The sequence below is a fragment of the Triturus cristatus genome, chromosome 8 (assembly GCF_964204655.1).
Source record: "Triturus cristatus chromosome 8, aTriCri1.1, whole genome shotgun sequence".
Classification (NCBI taxonomy): Eukaryota; Metazoa; Chordata; class Amphibia; order Caudata; family Salamandridae; genus Triturus; species Triturus cristatus.
The window spans coordinates 1,200,052,224-1,200,070,600 of NC_140591.1; the positions used below are offsets into that span (position 1 = coordinate 1,200,052,224).

An 18,377-nucleotide genomic window follows, 5' to 3' on the forward strand; every position below is an offset into this window, starting at 1 on the left:
AGTATTTTGGGCTCCGCGTTGAGGAGCGAGATTGGCCTGTAGGATGCACAGGAGTCTTTGGGTCTCCCCTCTTTAGGGAGGGCCACTATAGTCGCGATGCGCTGATCACGGGGCAGGACCCCCATCTCCTTGCTATGTTCGAACATAAGTTTCAAGTATTTGCTAGTGACGTCAGGCCGGAGTTTGTAGAGCTCTATCGGGAGACCATTGGGTCCGAGAGCCTTACCAGGGCGAAGCTCCCCTATTGCACGCTGCAGTTCGGCCTCAGTGATCGGGCTATCCATAGCCTCTCGATCCTCTTCCGAGAGGGAGGGCAAGCGAATATCAGTTAAGAGGACCCTGGAGTCCTCCCCCGGCCGGTCCGACTCACTCCTATAGACCCGCTGGAAGTGTCTCGCAAATTGGGCCACTATTCCCCTGGGTTCTGTCACTACATTCCCAGACTCGGTGCGTATTTCAGGCACCACCTTACTGGCCTGTTGTTTTTTCTCCAGCCAGGCTATCAATTTCCCGGCTTTATCGCCCTGGTCATACATCCTGCCTCGCTTGTGCTAAGCCACTGTCTGAGCCTCCTGGGTAACCAGCGCCCTATATTCAGCCGCCTTCAACTGCAATTTGTGCCTAACTTCCCTATCCCCACCCTCCGTCGCCTCCCCCTCCAGAACCTCCAATTCCGCCTTGATCGTAGTAACCTGCAGGCGCCGCTCCCGGCGTCTGGCCGATATGACCGAGAGCGCCTCCCCTCTAATCACAGGTTTAAATGCCTCCCATAAGGTGACCGGGGAGTCTACAGAGCCCACATTCTCCTCAAAGTACTGGGAGATGGAGTCGGACACCTGTTTCCTGGTGTCCTCATGTTGTAAGTGCCAAGCGTTCACGGGTACTATACCTCCCTCCCGGTGATTACCAAATACGATGTGTGTACGGACCGGTGAGTGATCGGAAATACCTCTAGGCAGAAGCTCTGTCTCCCGGACTGTCATATCATGGTGAAGAAGGGTAAGGATATAGTCTAATCGGGAGAATGAGTGATGCGACCCCGAGAAGAAGGTAAATTGGGTGTCCGTAGGGTGGAGCAGGCGCCAAACGTCAGTAAGTCCGAAGTTCTCAAGAAATTCCGCCAACCACCCCTGCCCTCGGGGGAGGTCGCAGGAGGGTTGCCTATCTCGGGTTCCCGACACCACGGCGTTAAAGTCCCCCCCCAGCATCAACTGACCTCCGGGAAGGGAAAGGAGCAACGCACCCAGGTCCGCGAAGGCCCGGGCCTGGAGGCCAGGCGGGATGTATATGGAGAGTAGGTTAAGTGTACGGCCCTCCCACCGTCGAGAGACCGCCGTGAAGTGGCCCTGCGGGTCAGTTTTGATATGGTCTATATGGAAGGGCAAGGAGCGCCGCAGGAGAATCCCCACTCCCCTTGAACCAGAGGTAAAGCCAGAGTGCGCCGCCAACGAGTAGCCATACCTATTGAGGGCCTGACAGACATTACCCATCAAATGAGTTTCTTGCAGTAGCACTACATCCGGCTGGTGCCGCTTGAGAAATTGCAGGACTATAGTACGCTTAAGCCTGTCTCCTAACCCGTTAACGTTCCAGCTGAGGACTTTGAGGCTCTTCTCCCATCGGCTAACCATAGCCCTTGCTCCGCAGGGTGCCTCGTCCCACCACCCCAGTGTTCCGGCTGACTAAGTGACAACATAGTTCGTGTGACCATAAATGAACCCCAACTCCCCGCCCCTCCCTGATCCCCACCCCACAAGCGCACTCAACACCCGCGGTCCAGGTCCTGACAACCCTCACACTCCCCCCTTCCCCCCCAACCACAACTGTCCTCAACATCCCTACCCCCCCTTGCACAACAAACCCCCCCCCTCCCTGCCCCCTGCTCCGTGGGCTCCAAACTACCCACCGCCCCAATTAGCAGAGCGCCTGTCGCCCAACCCTACCCCGGTGAGAGCCCACCAAGGAACTCTACGTGGGAAGTTCGTGGGCCAGCCCCCTCCTGGCCACCCGCCCATGGTGCCCAGTTCACTCAGCCCCCAGGCCCAAAGTACATCTGCTACATAGGGAGCCCGGCTCAGCAGCCGCGGGCATTCAGTCTAAGCACCACATGGAGCAAGCCAGTCCAACAGCCAACAACTTTAATACTTTACAGTCCGATGGCTTCTCCGTCAAGCGTTCATGACTCATCTCGCTGCGTCGTCTCTTGGTGTGTCCCAGCGAGGACTATTCGATCTTGACCTCCAGGACCGCTGGCTCTGCTCTCCTCCGTCCACTCGCCCCGTCGCTGACCCCGGGGAGGAGTGCCCTGCGCCTCTCCATTGTGCACCATCTCGCCGGGGGGCCCCCAAAGTACCCTCCGAGTCCAGCCACTCCTGCACCGCCGCAGGCGAGGTGAAGAAAAGGGATTTGCCGCCAGCTATGATCTTCAGTTTGGCGGGAAAGAACATCATGTACCGAATCCCGCGGTCTCGTAGTGCCGCCTTCACCCCTTGAAAGGAGCGCCTCTCCTGCTGAACCTGGAGCGTGAAGTCCGGGAAGAAGCGAACTGTGGCGCCCTCGTACTTCAAATCACCATGTTGTCTAGCAGCCTGGAGAATTGCATCGCGGTCTCGGTAGTTCAATATTTTAGCAATGATTGTTCGCGGGAAGGCCCCCGGTTTAGGTTTCGGGATCGGGGCCCTGTGCGCCCGCTCGACAGTGACAGTGAACAGCTTAGATAGTCTCTTGGGTTTAAGGTGATGAAGGATCAAATCCTCAATAAAGAGCTCCATACAATCCCCCTCAAGTCCTTCCGCCACACCTACCACACGAATGTTACTTCTCCGGGCCCGGCCTTCCTGCTCGTCGAGCCGCAGGGCCATAATCCTGTGTCAGCTGCATTAGTTTTAGAGCGGTCGGTGGTGGTCCCCAAATCAGCACGGAGCAAGTTCACCTCTATCGTGATCTTATCCATTTTCGTCTCCAGGTTGGTGCCCAGGGTTTGAATTGTGGCCATTATGGACGTCAGGGAGGGTTCCGCCTGGCCCGCCGCCTCCTTCGCCGTCCCTCCAGGCTGCGCCGCCGGTTTGGCCACCGTGTAGTTGTCCAGCTTGTTGGACTGGGTCGCGGCTCCCCCTTTAGGTCGCATGGTGCCGCCGGTACCTCTGGGGACAACGTCCCTCCGTCCTCCTTCGCGCGGAAACGCCCGCAGGGGGCCGCGCCAGCTCCGGCCGCCCACGTGTAGTCCGGGCGCAACCCTGGCACCACCGGCACTCTCCTGGTAGAAGCTCAGGGCGGGGGGTCCCCAAACGAGCCCTGCGCGCCCGCTGTGGGGTTCGCGACCTCAGCCGCCTCCCGCCGCCGGTTCTAAATTGTCAAGGCCGCACCAACGGCCGCGAACGAGGGCCCCAAGCTGGCGGGCAACCCAGGTCACCCCACAGCAGCAGCCCCAGCTGGTCTCCTTTCCTCGCCCCTGCGACAGCAGTCTGGGAGACGGCCAGCCTACCTCCGGGATCCTGGCGCCACCGGTCTCAGCGCCGTACAGTAGGGCCCTTGCCGCCGCACACCACTCCTCTATGTCCGGAGTCACTCGTGGCAGTCCGCCGGCCCCCCAAGGCTGCAGGGGCATTCACAGGACGTTGGCAGGCAGTCGGAGGCCAGCGGCCCCTCCGCTCCGCAGATGAACGGCGCCGTCCCTCGGTGGCGCCCCTCCGTGCGCCTCACATGTCAGGCCGAAGCCGGGGCCTCAGGCAGCACAAGGAGCGGCACCGCAGCTCCGGGCGCGAGGCACTCGGCCGCCGCCGCCAGTCGCGGCCGCCGCGCCGAGCCGTCCGTGGGTCCCCGGCGTCCGCAAAAGCGCTCCGCTGGGTCACTGGGCCTGGGGGAGCTGGGGGGCATTCACTGGCCAGCCCCACAGCTCGGATCGATGACGGATATGAGAGGACACCTACGGTCCCGGCGGAGCTCCGGAATCAGGGGGCCATTTCGTACGGCGCCTGGCCACGCCCCCCATATTTGCACATTCTTGGCAAACCGACACACAAATCTGAAAAAGGAAATGACTGCATAAAGTGAGGTGATCTAGAGAGAAGATGTTTCATAACTACAGGGCCATGGGAAACTTCCATATAGAAGGGTGAGGTAGGAGATAATATGGAAGAGCACCACGGTACAGTTTATAACTGGTTGGGTAGATAGGTTGAAGAACAGGACAGTGCTGTCTCCGTGATGCCTAGGATAGACACAGTGTGTCATTCCTGATCATGTTAAAAGTTGTTGAAAGATCAAGGTGGTGAGGATGGAAAATGTTGATTTGATGGCAATGTAAAGAGTGATGTATGAAAGTGTGCTCTGAGGAATGCATTTTGAGCAAATCTTATTTGGCAAGGCTGCACAGAGAATTAAATGTTAACTATAGTGTGTCTTGGTAAAATGTAGGTGAACCAGGACTTTGTAAAAGAAGCGGGTAGACTGGGCAGTAACAATAAGGGACTGGAATGATCCACAGTAAGGATCTCAATTTGGGAATGCCTACAGCTGTTTTGAAACATGCTAGAGAGTTATTTGATTGCAAAAACCACTTGAGCAGCCAGGAAGAAGAATTAAGTGAAAGTTAGTGAAAAGGCCCTTGAATATGTGTGTCATAAAGCGATCCTATGGCTAGGAAGATAGTTGTAAAGGGTGAAGTGTTTTCTGTATTTTCTATATGTAGCCTCAGCACCAGGATACCATGGGGTGGGGTAGCAGGGCACTCTACAAATATGATTCATTTATTTATGTCTCAGTAGAATAGAGAAATTAAGAGATATCAGCCGAGGGTGGGATAAGAAGTGTGGATATGCTAGACCTTGCTGGTGGCATGGCCAAGAAAGACATTACAGGTTTAGGGGTGATTCTGAGGGGCATCGAGGAACAGGTATATGGATTTTATGTTAGCAGAGAAGAAGGTAGCAAGATTGTTGGCTTTAATTGACAGCATTACAGTATAATACAATTTTTCCCACTTATTGGCAGTGTTCAGCAGACAGTAAAATATATTCTGTTTTAGCATGTGATATGCTCTCTAATGCCGATCCTGTTTTTGCATCTCCCTCTATATACAACTAAAGCCTTAGCAGATATTATAAGCGCTGGACATACTTACAGACAATGAAGATTAATACAGATGAAGTTTCATTAAAGAGAAAACTGTTCGGCTTGTTCACGGAAGTAGATATTTGCTTCTGCTCGCTGCTGCAACAGGAGTTTTTCCCATTGACTAGCTCCAAGTATGGTTGTTCTTTTACAAACTATCACAAATTGGTCTTGCTAGAAATGTACCTTTTGTACCACATTTTTTGATTTATCAGGACATGGGACCAGAAAACGTTAATCACCCGTGTGCTGGATTCAATAATATCAATCTATACACTGGCTACCAGTTTCATTCTACAGTAGGCTTAACATGAGGTCTTACTGCAACCTAAAATACTGTTCTGGCATCCACATTTTCAATCCTCTCCATTCAAGCAATCAGCTATCTGGTGAATCCTAAATGCGGAGCAACTCCAGGCATGTACAAATAACTCCTCTGGTCAGTGTGTCTTCCCCGTTTCTTCAATATATGGTTGCAAGCTTGTGTCTTCAATGGTATTTCTTTACCACAACCTTTTTTCAATGGGTCCATAGACAAGTTTGGGGCCAGAAGTACTCTTAACCCCTTCCCCGCTCATGACGGAGCCGCTCCGTCATAAGCCACGGTTGCCGTGTGCTCATGACGGAACGGTTCCGTCATGTCACGGCCGTTGGCGGCCGCTCCGCCTACGCGGCGCTGTTTCCCCGCCTGTGCGGGGGGACAACGCAAATGGGCGGAGTCATGACGGAACCGTTCCGTCATGAGCACAGCTCAACCGTGGCTCATGACGGAGCGGCTCCGTCATGAGCACAGCGCCACCGCGCTGCCCCCCCGAACCCCCCTGCGCCGCGGCGGAATTCCCGCCGCGGCGAAGGGGTTAATATCTTTGCCTTGTTTTTGTTGAGGTAGATGATGTGTTAACAGTGAACATAAAGAAGATGATTATAGCTTCCAAACAAAACTCAGTTTGATCATTGCACAGTGCCCTACCAATGCAGTGGAATCACTAGCATGTTCCATTTTAATACAGAAAAAAGATTTACTATCTTCATAGTTTTGAAAGCCCACGCCCCTACTAATCAGAAGATTAAGTGATAGCATTGAAACAATGGGATATCATGTAGGAAAAACAAAAGACTGGCTGTTGGAATGCTTGGATTAATGCGTGAATTAGTGACCAGAAATTATGCTTGAGCTGGACTGCCACTTTTTGGACATGGCCAAGACTGATTTGCATATTGTTTTTCCTTGTCTGTAGTAGCACAGTGAGCAAAAAAACAATGGGCTGGAATGTGGGTCAGAGTAGTTAACTGAGGCTCGATTAATTCAAACATTCCACAAAACACAGTTTTTTGTTAACTCAGTGTGACACGGTATGCTGTCTTATGTCTTGTATATCACAGTTCCATAGGATTTAAGCTTCATTTCACTGATGAGGCTCAAAAAGCTTGGAACATGTCTTGGGTAACTTGTGTCCCCATCTAGAGGGAATGTGGCCTAGGTTCAAGATGGGCTGTCTCTATGAGACAAGGCAGAGACTGAGGGACTGTTTGCTGGCTGTACATCTATGAATGTGGCATAACGTTTTGAAACTCAATGCAAGCTAGATGGAGCTGCATGTCACAGGAAAGTACTCTGGCCTGTGGTCGAGTTATATGGGACACAATTGATTCATCTTTCAAGTGTTAACTTTTTGGGGAGGAGGGAGCGGACCAAATTCCGTATTGGCTGTCTCTACCATTATTGTTTGCAGGTTGGATAGGGCTTCAGAAGACGGTGATTCTTTCAAGGTAAATGGTGGTATTCATATACTGTTGCCACCTATGAAGTGCTTCTTCAGTGCACTTTGTTCTCAGTTAGTTATGTTGACTTCTGCAGGCAAAGAACCCAGAATTAAATGGTATCCACTCACACTTACCATTCATCGTGGGAGGTTTGAGCCTTCGGACCCGGAGCTATACTATATGTGTGCACATGCTCATTGGGCTCTCTATTGTTACAACCTATATCCATATATGCCACCTCTAGAGATGGAAAATGATAGTACTGTACCCATTCCACTGTGGTCCTTGATAGGTACACTCACTCCACATCATACGCTAAAGATGGCCATTGGCATGTGAACTGTACAGGCATGAAATTGTCTTGGCAGGAGGGTGGGTCTGGCTAAAATGTACTCCTCTCTTCTGTCCATCAACCATCACCCACTGCTGCCAGTTAACTCTGAACAAAATACGGTTTCCCAATTAGCCTCTCGTGGCCTGCAGCGCTGGGGAGACTTGTACATTAATGGCTTATTTGTCATGCTTGAAGATTTCAAAAGGATTTTACTGAATACATCTTTGAACATATTCTTATATTGCTGACTTCGAGGATCATACGGGTCAGACTTCCCAGAGTTTCCCAAAGAGCACTCCCCCTTACAGTCCTTGGGAATGCTGGTATCTGCCACCGCTCACAGACACCTTATCTCTAATACGTCGGGCAAGATGCCGGTGTTTGCGTTGGGGCTAGGGTTTGATTGGAGGAGGAGCTTGAAATGCCATTTGCTGAGGAGTTGTGGAACTTCTGCTGCTCCTAGATGGGCCATATCTCCCCTAGCAGTGGGTTATGTATCTCACACTTTAAATTCTTGCAGCAAGCCTACTATACTCCTAAGACTCTTTGTAATTTGGCCTCAGAAATGATGCAAACTGTGAAAGATGCGGTAGGCCAGACGCAGTTCTGCTCTTAGCCTGGCCATTTGGTGAAATTCAGCTGTATTGGGACATACACATAATGATAATGTCAACACTGTTGGCTAGAGGATGTCTCCGGATCCCAGAATTTATTTTCTTGGTTGGGTTAAGGAGAACACCTCCCGTAATAGGACATTTGTAGCACGAGTGCTTCTGCTGGCCAAACGGCAGGTGGTGTGCTGTTGGGGTGAAGGAGGGCACCGAAGTTTAAAACTTGGCATGACTCCCTAATATACTTCCTTATATAATGAAAGGAGCAGATGGAACAATATGCAGAACTGATGCCACTAACGTCAAGGCCCAAATATATATGGGACACTTTAAGGGCCTATTTACTCGCCTCAGCCCCTTGATAGACCTACTTTTTAATGAAGTAACCTATGATTCTACAGACATGTACTTTCTATTGTGTGGTTAACAATACATATGTATCGACTAGGAATGCAACTGCCATACCCTAAAATTCTGAAGAGGTCTTCAAAATGAACTAATAGTGAGGCATTATCATTTTTCGCATTCTTACTCAGTCTAATTTGTTATTGGTAACAAGATGTATCTTTGCGGTGTGGGTGGACAGTCGTCTTTGGTGACTGTCCTTTGAATATACCAGCCCAAATGTAATAACGCTAATTGCTCTTGGTGATAATGTTGTAATGTTAGCTTGAAAAATGAAAATAAAATTAAAGAAAAAGTAGGTTGGGGAAAATTCAATCTGCATGTATTGCTGAAAAAGCAATACAATGATGTTGTTAGTTATTGCTTTCACCTGTTGTGATTGTGAAGGAAAACCATTGCTGTGTTCCCTAAAAACACACCATACCGCCTCAGAAGCCTCCTGTATTAATTCCAGATTTGATAAGTGACATAGTCTCTAGCTAGATTTGTCATGCTACTTGATGGCCTTCCTTCAATGTGCTATGCAGTTCCTCAAAACAAGAAAAGTGAGAGAGCCTAGAGTTCCAGGGAAAGGAATGTGCTCCAATAGGAGAACGGGCCCTCACACATCCAGATGGGTGTCATGCTTCACCATTTGGCTAGCTCCTTGTCAGGCCGGCAATGCAAAACCTGACGGGCACCCACTGGGGGCTCTTTGCCGGAGATCTTTTTTTAGCTGTCGGGTGAAGTGGAGTGTGTGAGTCCAAGTGGAGTGCGTAGAGTGGAATTAAAGAGCGGGTTGAAATAGGTATGGTGATGCTCAGGGTCACACTATTTAATCATTTAAACTCACCGGCCTAATACCGCGCTGATTTAGGATATAATGGTCCTAGTTAGCATGGTAAGTACGTTGGTCTAAAGAAGGTCAACATGTTTCTCGCCTGCATATGTAAAAAACTGATCATGTGGCAATTCTTCAGGACCTAACCTGAAAACCTACACTGCATTCTGACTGGATTCAATAAATGATGCACTGTGTTAGAGTAATCAGTCACACTACAGGTCAAGCAGTAATATTGTACCTTAACCTATATAAAATAACCTTGAACACAAAGAGGGACAAACATCACAAGTAAATAGTACATAGGTTTAGACTTACAAATCTACATTTGTGTGACTGATTACTCTAACACAGTGCAAATGTTGTAAAGGATGATAACTTGTTTGTAACATGCAAGTGTAATTCTGAATCAATGCTTGAATTACTGACCAGCAGTTACTATTTTTAGTAGGGAAATATATTTCTTGGCATTTACTACTCCACCACCTTTTGATAAGTCTGGGTGAATTTTGGCTCTGGGTTTTTCTTGAATGGCTGACACTAGACCCATAAAGTACCACAACCTCAGAGCAAAAAACAATGGGGCTCATTACGATGGCGGACAATCTTAAGTCCATCCGCCATCGTCCCAACAATTGGGACCGCCTGGCCACATGGCTGCGATCCCGCACATGCAATTACAATGCGACCGCCACTGTGGCAGTCGCATTGTGCATGTTTACCATTGCGGCGGGTGCTGCTGGCTGCAGCACCCGCCGCAAAGGCAAAAATGCATGTTGTGCATTTCCCTGCACTACGTGGCAGGCACCACGTGGTGCCTGCCACCTGGTGCAGGGAACTGTAGGGGGCACCATAGCTGCCCTCCAAGTGCACAATTCCATTGTCCCTGCACAAGGGGGGCCCGCAATGGGCCCCCAAATTACATACCCGCCAGCCTTTGAATGGCGGTTGAACCACCATTTAAATGCTGGCGGGGATGCTGCATCCTAATATGGTGGATGGTGCTTGCTAGGCACTGCCACCATTCTAGGTATGCTGGCCGGGTCCGACAGGCAATCGTAATGATTGCCTCTGTCAGATCCGTGCCGGATGGGCTTTCCGTCTGCCAGCACACCGCCTGCCGTCCTTATCTGGCGGGTGGAGAATGGCCGAGCGATGGCGGTGAACCCGCCACCAGCAGGCTGCCGGTGGCAGGTTCACTGCCATCGTAATGACCCCCAATGTTCTTATTCTAGTTGTACATTGGGTGTCTCTAGCTGATATTGCAGGAGAGCCCATATAATGCTTTTCAAGTAAGAGAAACCAATAATTGTTGGCAAGGACAGGGATATGTACAATGGAGCTGGTCCAGGGTTGAGGTGGTTGAGGTTTTACAGGGGGTTTTTGTTGTATTACTATTTGTTGGAAGTAGATACAGATTCGGCTGAGGAACACAATGGGGCAATTTGATGTATTGATAAAGAGGAGTAGTGGGTAGTACATAGCACTGCTTAAGATCTGCACTGTGTCAGGGGTCCCGAGTAACTGGACAGAGCTATCAGTCTATAAACTGTTATATGACTATGTCCCTTACATGTGCGATGTATAATGCTATCGATAAGAAGAGTTCCGGCACCGGAATACATATGCCAGTGAGCTGAAAGTTTATAACTGTGTTTGAAAAATCAATAAAAACAGATTTTATAAAAAAAAGAGAAACCAATAATTGTCCATGACATGTCACAATATAATATTAATGTACTCACTATCACTCCAGGCAACGTTTGCCCAATGATTTCCTGACATTGTGAACCCAATGCCTGAAAGTAAGGCAGTGTTACTGCTGGGCTCTTAAAGAATGCCTCTTCCTTCTCTTTGTGATGATTCCCATCAGAAAGCACGACAAAACAAGTGTCAGTCCGACCTCAAAACCAGTCACTATGTAAATAAGAAAAACAGACCTCAGAAACAAGGAAAACATATACAAGAAGACATATATAAATTATTATATACAAGAAGACATATAGAAATAACATTATGTTTACACTGTTGACCTCACTACTCATGAGTTCATTCAGAAACATCAAGGCTCACTCATTGCAAGATCTAACTCACATCAGGTTAAATGTCACACTTTCAAAATAAATATTTTTCATTGATGCACAAAATTAGAAAACTGTACTAAATTACAGATGCATGTCAATTAATAAACACATTCAATTTACACATAATCATGCTTGGTTCATATATAAAGTGATTAATAAACGTAATATGAAATATGGTTCAAATTAACACTTACTAACCAAGCTCTATCTGACATGTAATGCTTGAATCCACTTTCTAAGTGGTGATCAAAAAACTAGCATGCTTTCAATCATCTTCCCATCTCTGCCCAAACTTCTCCCAACTAGATTGAAATTTCGTAAAATTATTGATTTTTAAGTGGTCCAATATTGTAGCGGACTCAGGAGTAGCGTCTCAGAATGCCACTTAGCGAGTGAATTTGGGTACATTATGGGGTCTATTCAGAAAGGTAAATTAACATGTGAGTAAATCCACAAGTGTAAATTTATTCTTACACTTTGTAGTAGATGTACTACTATTGGGTAGTTTTGGTTATCCACTAATAACGCTTCACACATAAATGGGGATCTCCACCAATGGTGCAGAGGTCTCCCCATGGTAAAGTATATAGCTTAAAAGTTTATTAAACTTTAATATATATATATTCTTATGATAAATATTAATATAAATTAATTGTATGTATACATTTTATATGTGGAATAAAATGTTAAAAAAGCTACACTAGTGACTTAATTTTGAATTTAACATTTTAAATATATTAAATTAGATTTTTTTTTAAAGATTTTAAATAATCCCACCTAAAGTTATATGTTAATATTGATTTATTTTGAATTAAAAATGACTAAAAGCTATGGCTAGAATTAATTTAAATTAATGTAATCATTTTTTAAGCAGTTACATTTAGTTTTAAATTTACAAAAGGCTATTAAAATATTTTAGAATAAAAGTATATTTTTTATGTATTTGCCATTTTTAACATTAAAATACAATGATATACATTATTAAAAAGTCTAAATAAGGTAATTTATTCTAACATTATTTCCTGTGTGGTTCAATTTTAGGTCCCTGCCTCTATTATTTTCTATGGGAGGGTGTTGTATACTACCAGTGTGCCCATGTGAAGTGTTGGACTTGCTCCAGGTCTTAGCTGGAGTACATAAAGACTGTTTTGCGTTTTCTTTGGCTGTAGTAACTATAGAAGTGCAGTTTGTGAACAGCAATTGGCTTATTCTTTTGAGCTGCATGTTTGTATCTCCTTAAACCCCTCCTTAACCCTACCTTAAACCCTCCTTACTATTCCCCAACCCTCCCATTTAGTACTAAGTGTGCCTCATTTTCCAGTCACTTCCAGTTTGTTACACATGTACTACTAAAACGTAGGCGTACTTGTGCGGAGATCATCACTGTCAGAGCAGAGATCTTCCGATCTTCACACATAAAAGATAGAAGAGACGGAGACCTACGAATATAGGCTAGTGAATAGCATTTTGTAGAACATGCATAGGACCATTGTCGTACTACTAAACATACTACAAAGTGCAAATTGTGACTAGGCCCCTTAGAGTTTTCATGCAGGTGGATATTTCGGAGTGGGCCCCGAGTACTGAAACAAAGAGCAGTTTTTTTTATCCTTCATTGGACATTTTATCTCACTTTACATAATAATCCCAGTTTTTGTGGATTTGGTGAAAACTCACTTGCTATCTCATCACCAATATGTTTGAAAATTGACTGCCAAAATGTTTTAATAAGGGATACTCCTGTAATATATAGTCCCATTTTATGCTGTGCATTCCTAATGAGGGTATGATGAAGACGACTGAGGGGAAATTTGTGAGTGGCTGAATTCTCTGTTACCAAACTGTAGATGCTCTGATGTGTGTGAGACAATGAACTGGAGATAGCCCAGGCAGTATCCAGTTTCTTAATTCATACTTTTATACTTTTTAGATCAAAGTGGGAGAGAAAGAGAGCGCGGGAGAGAGAGAGAATGATGGGATGTATTCTGGACGATGAAGCAGAAATCTATAACCAGTACTTTTGCATGCACTTTAATCTATTAATTTTACAGAATCATTGGTAAAGGTATCTTTAATGTTCTCTTTAACATCTCTGTACCAAGCCTGGTTACCTGGAAGAATGTTTAAAAGTTACGTTGTGGCTGTTTGATGGATTGATATATAGACAGACTGTAACAAGTCTTGTTGTGTATTTTTAATAGTGTATCTTAGAAAATACAGGAATTTGTTAAAAGGTTACTGTCTAATTATATGTATGTAGGAAGGAAAAATTAACAATAGTAAAAATGAATCACATCAAAGACCAAAGCATACATTATAAATGCAAAGGCAAACTTATACCTATGACATCTTATGGTATACTAAATACACAAGTGGGTTAAAGAATTTATAAGCATTCCTCCCATCATCTTTCATATGTTTAGTGCGTGGTATACCACCGCTGTATCTGAAGTGTTATGTCATATGACAAAATTATGCATCCCCTGCATTGAACTAACAATCACAAGTTAAGTAGATGTACATTTAAGGCTAGTAAATATGTACTTACATTGACGATATAGTGGTAGGCTATTTGTTTGTTGTATGTGATATTTTTTCATTGTCATGTTACCAAATTTCTTATAGTGTATCCGCCCTCTGTGTGATGCATAGGGGCAATGGAAGCCTCACCTACATGCTGATAAGCAGAATAGGAGGCATATGATAGAGAAACGAGTGAGGATCCAATTGCAGGCAAGTAGACCGCACTCCGAAAGAGCTATCTTCGGCCACCACACAGTTAATGCACCCTCTGTGGGCGGCGACCCCCACCTCATGCCCCCCACTGCCAGGGACACATGAGGACAAGTTCTCATACTGTCATAGGGGCTGATTACGAGTCTGGCAGTCTTTGACCACCAGACTCAGTGTGGCGCAGCGGTGGCGGTCCTGCAGCCCCAGTATTACGGGGCGGCCATTTGGACCATCCACTGCTGCATCGTCTGCGCCAGGGAACCGCCATTCCCTGGTGGTAGCGCAGCAGACAGGGGTATCCAATATGTAAGGGGGGACTGCGGCAGTCCGACAAGCAGCCTGCCACGAAAAGGTTGGCGATGGGAAAACAAAGGGGGCCCTCCCGGGCCCCCATGCCCGTGCCGCCATGGTAATGCATTCATGGGGCCCCAAATGTGCCCCCCTGTTTGCATGCACCCCAAGTTCCAGCACGGCATGGGTTTCACAGTCCATGCCGTTCTGGAACTTCTTCTGTGTTCCCATTGCGGTGCTTGTTTTCAGGGCACTGTCGTGGGAACGGCAAAAGAAAAGCCCACCAAGACACGAGTTGTACTCGTAATTTGGCAGGCAGACCATGCACAGCTTTGGCGGTGCTGTGCCGGCGCAAAGCTGTTGTAACCAGAACAGTGACACTGAGTGGCTAACTCATTCTCAGCAATATAAATAATGTATTTTGTTTAAAAACAAACCAGTATGTATTAATTAAAACACAAAGGGGATCAGAGCTAAACCAATATTTACCAATAACCAATCCTGCAATCCTACAGGCGATGTTTTCCCTGTTTAATCAACCACAATTATAACAGCAGTAGAAGAAGTATACTAACATTTCCCCTAAGCTACTATTGGCCATTTGAATGTTTCAAGTATCTGTGAAGTGCCTGGAAAGTGGGAAACATGTACAACCTTAGCTTAGCTAAGTTCTCCTAAACAACTTGGACACCTCAAACCCACTTAAAATCACATTGGTAAAGTCTCTCCTTAGTAACTACACTCTGAATGTGTCCAGTTGTGTCTAGTAACATTGTAAATTAAATATAATTGAGCAGCTATCAGATATCGGGAAACAATCTAGATGCCCCTTGACATGATAAAGATTATGCATTATAATTCTTCCATCCATTGTTCTTTCTGTCCATTAGCTTTCTTAAATTATTACATATTTATTACCCTATGAACAGATAATAGACCTCGGAAATCTAGCCCAAAAAGATTAAACTCAGAAATTACTGAACAATATTGTTGGAAAAACATTTGAAACCTGATTATCAAAACGTTTTCCCCATTCAGTATCTATAGAGAGAAGTGTTTATATACAAGGGCCACATGTTTTCGCATTCTAAATCAAAATAGATTCATGGCCTGCTTTAGAGTTTGGCGAACAAATTACTCCATGATAAACATGACAGATATCCCATCTGCTATATTACAAGTGCCATTGGATATAATGCACTTTTAATATGGCAACCCATCCGCCAAACTCTAAATCAGGCCCTTAGTTTGCAAGAACATAAAGAAATCCTCCTTTGGCATATTGTTTGTCGAATTCTAACACTAGATTGTTAAATAATAGCAACCTCACCATAGTCCCCACCATCTCCCTCTCCTCAGAAGATCCCAATCCCCAGCTTAAATGCATACTTCTCAACTGCAGATCGGCAGTCTGCCATGCTGCAGACATCGGTGACCTCATCCTTGCAAATGATGATGAAATTGTAGTGCTGACGGAAACTTGGCTTAACAAATCTACTGGTCCGATAATCGATATTTTAGTGCCCCTCAACTATAACGTCATCAGGCTTGATAGACTGGGTGGGCTAGGTGGCGGCATTGCTTTCATTCATCGTATCAATTTATCAGTTAGACTATTGCCCTCTGATTGCCTGGCTTTGTGCGAATACATGTGCTTCGAGGTCTCATGCAACAACAAGCAGGCCTGCAAATTCCACGCCCTCACACCCTCCAAGAGACAATCCCTCTTTTATTCAAGCTGCTAACAAGGATCTAAAGAAATTCAATGACAACTTCACCAACCTGAAAGAGCAGGTAGTTAACAACACTCCCACAAGACGTACTCTGCACCAGAGCCCCTAATCCAACACACCGTCAAGCAATCTTCCCACCAGAACAGACACAAGGTCGACACAAGAAACCCAGCTATCTAAGCTCATTTCAGCACGTTTAGAGCCTCAGGACAGCGAACAACAGCACTCAGAGGGCAATCAACCATGTCTCAGCAATAGATGCTTAACACTTATGCTCCAAGACAGGTCCGTCCCTATACCTCCAATCGTGTTGCCCAGCCGACACATAACTCAGGGTTGAAACCAACAAAAAGATAACAGGTCTATGGTCAACCCATCGTCTAAACTCATAGCACACCTGTGCTTCCAACCGCAACAACCATAAATTCTACACCTACCACCCCCTCAGCACCAGTCTCACAGATAATCCAGAGTGTATCATTGAACTTTACCGATGGCACTATGGCCACCCCCCTGGATAGAGTTGTTCCTTCAGTCACTCCTGTGAATAGAGTAACAACTACGGGATGTTTAAAGCTAGCCCCACTCACGAGGGCGGCAAGCTCTCTAGCACAAAGAGCTCAGGACCTATGGTCGCCATCCATACATCATCTGCAATTCAAACGGAGCTTGAAGCATTGAGAATCCAAACCGACAACCTATCTCAGAGCATCCAAAGCGCTATTCTTGAAATGAAGAGCTTCTTACACCGCACTGAAGAATCTCTATCAAAAATCAAGATCATTCAGAATTCCGTATGCAATCTACAAAGCAACTCTTACCATACAGCCATGCTGCGATCAAAGAGGCAGTATCGCCCGCGCGAACAACTTAAGTATCTATCAGAAGAAGACGTTTTAGCCTTACTACTATCCTACGAATCAACACATGAGGCCCCTAGTCTCCCAGGCTTGGGCGGTGAAAACAAAATTGGAACGGTCAAAATCAACGTGAATAGAACTTCCACTCACAAAAACAGAAAGTTAAACATCAATAACCTGAAGAGAGTTCCACTAACCTCCTCAAACCGGGACACAAATCCTGAGAACTCCTTGAAACCGCTCCTAGTTCTTCTGCTTATCTGCCGATCAGCAGCGAAGCATGCCTCTGACATCGCTAATCTTATTTTAAACCAAGAAATTGAAGTAGCGGTACTAACGGAATCTTGTCTCACCGAAACTTCATCGCCTTACATTGATCTACTTGTTCCCCCAAACTACAGCATTGTGAAAATAGACAGACAAATACAAAAAAGGGGAGGTATCACCTGCATTCACCGCTCCGATCTCGCCATCACGCAATTAAACTCTAATACATCTGACTCCTGCAAATATCTGGCTCTTTCCATAAGAAACAAAGCGAATCTTCCTTGCACCTTCATAGACAACCTAAAGGAAATCATCTCTGCAAACGTTTCCCCCAGTCCAATGATTTATTCCTGGGGTACCTCAATCTGCAGTGGGAAGATATTAACGATAGCCAGGTCAATATCTTTAAAGAATTCCTAGTTGAACAAAATCTCACCCAAGCCTGCACTCTACCAACTCACTGCAAAGGATCTACTCTAGACTGGATCATCTCAAGGGAAAAGGCAGTCAATTTAATCTCAATCCCTCCTTGCGATTGGTAATACCACCACTCTATTACCTTACAAATTCCAGGAGTTGTAAAGGAAGGATCTACACAATGTGTCAAACCAAAGAGATGGATTAGAGATACAAAAGACCTAGACTATGAGAAACTGGCTGCGCGTTGCGAGAAGGATCTTCTCCCGCCCTCTAACATTACGAATGTCTGCAAACTCACGGAACACTACAATGCAATGATGTCAGACATAATCGATTCAGTTGCTCCTCTAAAACTGAGAAGAATCACAGATAGAGACAAACATCCTTGGTTTAGTAGTGCCCTGAACGAGGAAAGAAGAGAGCTGAGACTAACAGAATGGAAATGGAGACAACACCTATCATCTCCCCAATAAAACTTCTAAGAAAGACCAGAAACGCATATAAAAGCATTCTCAAATCAAAAAATAAGATTTCTTTAGATTGGAACTGGAGAATGCTTATAATAGACGACGTAAACTCTTTGAAATGGTAAAGCTGCAGTCAAATAAATTGGCCAAATCCTCTAAAGAAGCGACAAAACTCCTAATAAACTGTGAGGAATTCTCGACCTTCTTCACAGACAAAACCTTTTCATTGGGAAATGAGCTTAGAGCAGCCGCTTTAAATCTACCCTCCCTATCGGCTTTAAAAACTGATGAACCATCACACTCCCTCCAAGCAGTGCCCAAAAATGAAGCTAGTTGGTCTTCTTTCAAGTTATATGACAACAACGACATCTCCAAAATCCTCTCATCGACAAAGCCGAAAACCACTTCAACGATCCTCTCCCTTTGAAATTCTCGAAGACAACCAGACAATTTGTTGTCCCCATCTGGACCACGAT

At 45.9% G+C, this 18,377-nt stretch overlaps 1 protein-coding gene across 2 annotated transcripts in view; it reads right to left on the reverse strand.

Annotated features, from left to right (window-relative positions):
• VWA3B (von Willebrand factor A domain containing 3B) overlaps positions 1–18,377 on the reverse strand; it is a 983,684-nt gene that overhangs the window by 948,192 nt on the left and 17,115 nt on the right. For both annotated transcript variants that reach the window (XM_085622889.1, XM_085622888.1), the window contains exon 2: positions 10,792–10,963. In XM_085622889.1, the coding sequence (XP_085479015.1) occupies positions 10,792–10,831 (40 nt within the window). In that variant the 5' untranslated portion in view covers positions 10,832–10,963. The remainder of the gene's footprint in view (positions 1–10,791; positions 10,964–18,377) is intronic.